At 38.2% G+C, this 6584-nt stretch overlaps 1 protein-coding gene across 1 annotated transcript; it reads left to right on the top strand.

The window, feature by feature from the left end:
- The first annotated feature begins 1902 nt into the window (after positions 1 to 1902).
- LOC126657037 (uncharacterized) lies at positions 1903 to 4524 on the top strand. Its single transcript, XM_050351658.1, has 8 exons — positions 1903 to 2045; positions 2125 to 2543; positions 2599 to 2905; positions 2954 to 3173; positions 3267 to 3586; positions 3670 to 4067; positions 4110 to 4282; positions 4360 to 4524. Exons 1-8 carry the CDS (start codon positions 1903 to 1905, stop codon positions 4522 to 4524), a joined length of 2145 nt encoding a protein of 714 aa, XP_050207615.1.
- Positions 4525 to 6584: the final 2060 nt, after the last annotated feature.

Below are 6584 nucleotides of genomic sequence, written 5' to 3'. Positions count from 1 at the left end.
GACTCATACAACCGTGTTGGAAGGGAAACATCACCTAATCGTAATAGGAATATCTTTTTATACCGACTGGAACGTCCCACTCGCTTATGGAGGTATGAAACGTCGTGCATCAGACCGAAAGATCCGGACTCGTGGACACAAACAACTCTAGAGACTTGCAACTATTAATTTCACTAATTTACTAGTATATAGCGGTTAAATATTTATCAATGTATACATGCAATAAACGATAGGTCAAACCCATACTAAGGCCCCTGTACTTTACCAGATTTTTTCGTTAGGCCTTTATCTCAAAAAAGTTATTTGGACAGTCCATGTACTCACTTATTCTTCAAAAAACAGGCCCTTTTCAGCACGGAATGGACTGTGTGCTGACCAATCGCCGTTAGGTAGCGTGGAGTCCTCGTACGACGACCACATGGCAAAAACTAATTCCAACACCGTGCCAAATGGATTCCACATGGACTCTGACGAGGCAAACATGCCAAACAACGTCGTTCTGAATGACTCATTTTTTGCCTGAAAACGTCGTCGTTTTCTTTAGAACGGAACCAAACGAAACAATGTTGTTTTAATTTGTAACCCTAGCATAGAGAGAGAATCAGAAAACTTAATGGAATTTCTTGAAATTGAAAATTGAAACCTCTAATGGCGAAAATTGAAAACCCTAATGGCGATCTTCTTCATTAAAACCCTAAAATTTGTAATCTTTGTTTGATCTTCTTCGTTGGTGTCTGTTAAATTCTAAATCTTTCTTTCTCTTTTGTTTATGCGACTTGGTGGCAAAACCCTAACTCTTTGGTTCGTCGTAGTGGAGAAGAAATCTAACTTTCTGCATTTGTGACAACTGTTTCTCGAGGTAAGTTATTTAACTTTCTACATTTCTTTCTTTAATGTTGTTGGACATGTGGTCCCAGAAACTAGGGTTTTTATCAGATTTAATATTGTAAAAAAGTTAGGGTTTTGTCTGCTTCTTCTTGGTTGAATGACATTTTATTCTTATTCTTCTTCTCTATTCTTGTGGGTCCCAGATTATGGCATTATTGAACTACAGAAAAAATTAAGGTTTGGTGAAAAAGTAATTTTTTAATTAAAATTGGTGCTGGGGGTGTGACTACAATTAGGGCTTTATACATGTGTTAATTTTATGCCTTTATATGTGACATTTAATATTGGTTGGTGTGTGTATTTAATAACTAGGGTTTGAATTTTTTGACCTCTTTGTGTTGCCCTAATCTGGATACATTTGATTTGTTTTGACAAGAGGTGGTATAGTAGCCCTAATATATGTTGTATTGCTGTTTGTTTAGGACAATGAGGTATGTCAGTGTTGCTTTGCACCATGGAGGTATTTTCACAAAAACACAGAAGTATGTATAAGGGAAACATATGTTGGTAGATGAATATTGTGACATTGATGTGTTAGGATTTAGTACTCTATTAAAGTATGTCAAATAGTTAGGGTATTCAGAAGTTAGTGGAATATACTATAGGCTGCCCTCTGGAGATAATGTGTTGTTACACAATGATAAAAGTCTGTATGACATGATTGGTAAACCAAGAAGTGGAGAGCTGTTGGAATTCTACTTTGAGCATATTATTGATGGTGAACAAGCTCCTCCTCCTCAGTTAGCATACCAGAATCAAATAGGAGAAGGGGATGATTTAGTTGATGTGCATGGTTTAGGTGATGGGGATGAGTTATGATCTTAATGAGTTAGCTGTTGGGACCAGTTAGTTGTGGGGGATCAGTTAGCTGGGGATGGGGACCAGTTAGTTATAGAGGATTAGTTAGTTGGAAATGAGGATGAGGTAAATGAACATGCAGCAAATGGCCAAGGTGGGGTCCAGATAGAGACAAGTGCATGAGGTGGGGTCTAGATAGAGACAAATGCAGCAAACATGGTCCAGATAGAGGAAAATGATAATGCAGCCAATCTGGGAAGTGGTAATGCAATATATGAAGACCAATTACTTGGGGACCAGAATTTTGACAATGTTTGTGTCAATGTCAGTATCATGACTGACGACGAGGAAGATGAAGAGTTACAAAATGCAAGGACTAATGTTAGAAAGGCTAATAAGAAAAAAATGCAAATAAAAATGGTAGTTCTGAGGTTCAAGAGGGTGTAGAAGACCCAATTGTGGTGAAGACATACTAGAGAGTGAGGACAATTCTGAAAAAGGAGATGAGGAGGAGGATGATGATGAGAGTAATAAGAGTGAGGGTGATGAGCATGGGGGTAATTATGGCAGTGTATACTATGACAGTGATGAGCTTAGGAGTTGCTATAGTGAGAATGAGAAAGAAGATGGAGATGCCCCTACAAGAAAACCTACACATTTAGAGAAGGTAAGATGTGATCCTGATACTGTCATTCATGTCTTCAGTGTTGGCATGATATTTAGGGATAGGGAGGAATGCAGACATGCCTTAGCAAAGTATGCTATCATGAAGAAGCTGCATGTGCACTTTGTGAAGAATCACACAAGAAGGGTTAGAGCTAAGTGTTATACAGGCTGTCCATGGGTATTTTTGGCAAGTATAAATGCAAATGACAATTGCTTGACAATGAAGACCTATATAAGAACACACAGATGCTTCATCACAAATGTTAATCAAATGGCAACAAGCAAGTTTCTGGAAGCTCACCTACAGAATGGGGCAGCCTTACATCAAATTGATAGATTTGCAGGCTATATGTAGAACAGAATTGCACTTAAAGGTGAGTTTGACCTTGTGCAAGAATGTGAAGACTAAACTGCATGATGATATAATAGCAGTGACCAAAGAGGAGTATAGGCGCCTGTATGACTATGAAGAGGAGATTATGGTCAGTAACCGAGGGAGTTCGTGTTTTGTCACGAGTACAAGGGAAGGAGAGGTGAACCGTTTTAATAGGATGTATGTTTGTTTAGCTGCTTGAAAACAAGGGTGGTTGGCTGGATGTAGCAGAATTATAGATATGGATGGGTGCTTCCTTAAGAGATTATGTAAAGGACAACTGCTATGTGCTATTGGACGTGATGGGAACAATCAAATGTTCCCAATAGCATGGGCAGTTGTCCAAGTGGAAAATAGAGATAACTTGGCTTGGTTGCTAAGGTGTTTGAAACGTGATCTGCCTCTAGAGCAAGGAGATGGATATGTGATCATTAGTGACATGCAAAAGGTGAGGTATCTAGACTGCGTACTTATCATATAATGCTAATTTTATTACTTAAAGTCTAAACTAATATTATTGTTTTTTGTTTTTTGAATGTAGGATCTGGAAAGTGCTATGAAGGAATACTTGCCAGAGGTTGAGCATAGAAGATGTGCAAGACATGTTTATGCTAACTTGGCAAAGCAGTGGAAAGGAGAGGACAGAAAAATTGGATTTTGGACATGTGCAAAATCTACATTTAAGCAGCAACTTGCAGAGAGTTTTAAGAAGCTGGAGTTATTGGGAGGAGGCATGGTAAGCCATGTCCTTGAGTATGATGTGGAGACATTCTGCAAGGTCTATTTCAAGACTTCCACCAAGTGTGATGTTATTGACAATAATCTGGCTGAAACATTCAATGGACGGATCCTCGATGCTAGGTCAGTTATTTATTGTTTAGTTATATATTTATTACTTTAATTATGGCCTTTGATTATTGATTACATGGTATTTATTTTTTTAGGTCCTTACCTATCATAAGTATGCTTGAGGCAATTAGGGTCCAGGTCATGACTAGGCTACATTTGAAGAGGGATGCATGTGAGACTTGGATAAATGACATTGCTCCAAGAGCAATGACAAAACTGGAAAAGAACATCTCCAAGTCATGCAATTGGAAATTGACATTCAATGGGAACACAGAATATGAGAAACCCAATATCTATAATGTAGATAGGCATGTTGTGAACACTGCCTTAAGAACATGTAGTTGTAGAGAGTGGGACCTCATTGGTTTACCTTGCCAGCATTCCATACCAGCAATTCACAGTGCCAAAGGGAAGCCTGAGCATTATGTCCATGAATGGTATAAAGTAGACAAGTACAAAGTTGCATACCAGTTCATGTTGAGACGAATGAGAGGCAAGTTAATGTGGCCATAAAGTCCTATTGAACCTGTACAAGCACCGCAACATAGGAGAATGCCAGGGCGACCTAAAAAGGCTAGGAAACGCGACATACATGAAACAAAGAAGACTCTAGTAAGTGAGACTGGAAAGCTATCTAGACAAGGAAGAGTGATGAGATGTAAGACTTGTGGTCAACCAGGTCATAATATCAGGGGATGTCCTAATAGGGTAAGTGACATTATTTTGATGCATATATTGTTTTAGCCAATTGATTCCTAACTAACATCACATTCTGCATGTATTAGGACCCTACCCTTCCAGCTAAACAAGCAAGACCAAGGAAAAAAGGAGATAAAGCATCAACATCAGAACCTCCTAGACCATCAGCTGACTTGATTGCCCATTTTGGTGGTAAAAGAAAGAGGCATAGACAAAGAGCATCTGCAGAATTACAAGCACAATTTGGATAACAAAACAAGAGACACAGACATAGAGCATCAGTCCAGCCTGGTGTGCAGCCTGAGGTCCAGCCTGAGGCAGGAATTATTGATTTCACCCAACCATAAGTCATGGATTTAACCCAACCAGAAAGTTTGGAAGATGCACTTGCTTGGTTACATTCCTCTATCGGAGAGTTACATGAGTTCAATGAGGCTATGATCACTAACCACATCCCATCCTGGAAAAGAACTGTGAGTGTAGTTCCTGTTCTTCCTATTAGCTGTAATTGCTTGTCATTTCAGGTTGTTTATGTAGTTAATATGTTCTTGTTATTTCAGGTTGCATCACCTTCTACACCACAATGTGAACTAGTTTCTGCACCACTGTCTGCACCACCACATTCTGCTCCACTACCGAAGGCACCACCAACAAGGTCATATGCACCCAGACCAAGGAATAAGATGCAGTGAAAGGGAAGAAAGCTGTCAGCTTAAGCCAACTTCAATCCAGGAAGAGTTGAAGAGAAGATCATGTTTTTGAGGCTTGTTAAATGCATATTTTGATCAAATTTTGTCTTAGTTTTGCAAAATATGGTGACACGGTTTGGAACTTTTTGTTGCTGTATGAAAATGCCAGATCTTAACCTTGTATTTAGTACTTATTAACTTATTTTGTATGTATTAAGGTTTGTATCCATCAAGGTTTCTACAATCACCTTTGGTGCCTATTTTAATGAAACAGGTTTTTAGGTCTGGCTATTTAGGTTTTGGGGTCTATCTATTTATTCAGGTTTTGGCAATGAAACTGTTTTTTAGGTGTACAGAATTGATCTTTTCAGTATGCAGTTTGCACTTAACCTAAACCTAAAGTGCCTATTTGAAAGCATATTTAGGGGTACAAATATAGGTTAGCCACAATTACAAATCATTTAGCTTAAATTAACAACAAACACATTAATTTTAATAATAGTGCACTAACATGCATTAATAATATATAGTTCAACATCCTAACAAGTTCAAACATACATTAAAGTTTTACATAGAACAACCTAATTAGAAGTAGGTTTAATAAGATAATTGTACTTAAACACTTGACATAATACCTAAACTAATTGAAATTTCTCATAATAAATAAACTAATCATCAGAGAAGCAATAGCAATGAAAAGATACTTGGACAACTCCTTCTTCAACTTCATGGACTTCAGCTCTTTCTCATACTTCTGGAATCCCTCCATTTTCTTTTTCAGCTCCATCTTCAACTCCTTGTTCAGATCAGCAACAGTAGACTCCAATGTAGCTTTCTCAGCTTTCAACTCATTCAACTGCTTCTCCATCTTAATGGCATCGAGAGTGCTGGCGTGCTCCATTATGTATTTCAAGCGAAATACTCCCCCCCCCCCTTCAGAAACTCAGCCTCCTTGTTCAAATCCTCTCCTCCACGTTTCAGGTTCTTCAACATCATTTTGATATGGTGAGCGTACTCTTCATCATACCAGTAAAAGTAAGAGCACCGGTTTCCCTGCAAGTACAAACCATACACACATCAGTAAACGTAATACACAAACCAACTATACAAAACCCTAATTTTTCGAAAAAAAATTCAGTAAAAATAATACATAAACCAATAGTAGGAAACCCTAAGCACCTAAATCCAAAACCGTCGCGCAGTACAAAACCAACAGTACATAAATCAGATGCCAATAATCAGAAACCCTAAACCCTAATTTCATGAAACAAATCACATAAAATTTCAAACCCTAGACACATATACGAAGACAAAAAATAAAGAAAAATTTACCTCGCAACGGAAAAACCTCCTTCCTGGATTCTTGTCAGACCAGGACACCATAAGTCTTGCCTTCTTACCACACCTGAAATTAGGAATGTCAGCAGCAGGAATAACACCGTCGTACTCAGTTTCATCACCAGTTGAAGACGACATCTTGAAATTTCAGAGAATAGGGAGAGCGGCTATGGAGACAAAGAAGAAAAAAAAGAAACCCTAGAAAAAAAGACCAACGAGGGTAATATTAAGGAAACGAGAAACCCTACAAATATTAATTGTTTTTCCTAATGACGTGGCCAACA

The sequence above is a fragment of the Mercurialis annua genome, linkage group LG7, assembly GCF_937616625.2.
Source record: "Mercurialis annua linkage group LG7, ddMerAnnu1.2, whole genome shotgun sequence".
NCBI classification, from domain to species: domain Eukaryota; kingdom Viridiplantae; phylum Streptophyta; class Magnoliopsida; order Malpighiales; family Euphorbiaceae; genus Mercurialis; species Mercurialis annua.
The sequence above is the reverse complement of the archived record's forward strand: the minus strand, read 5'-3'. Positions and strand labels throughout refer to the sequence as shown.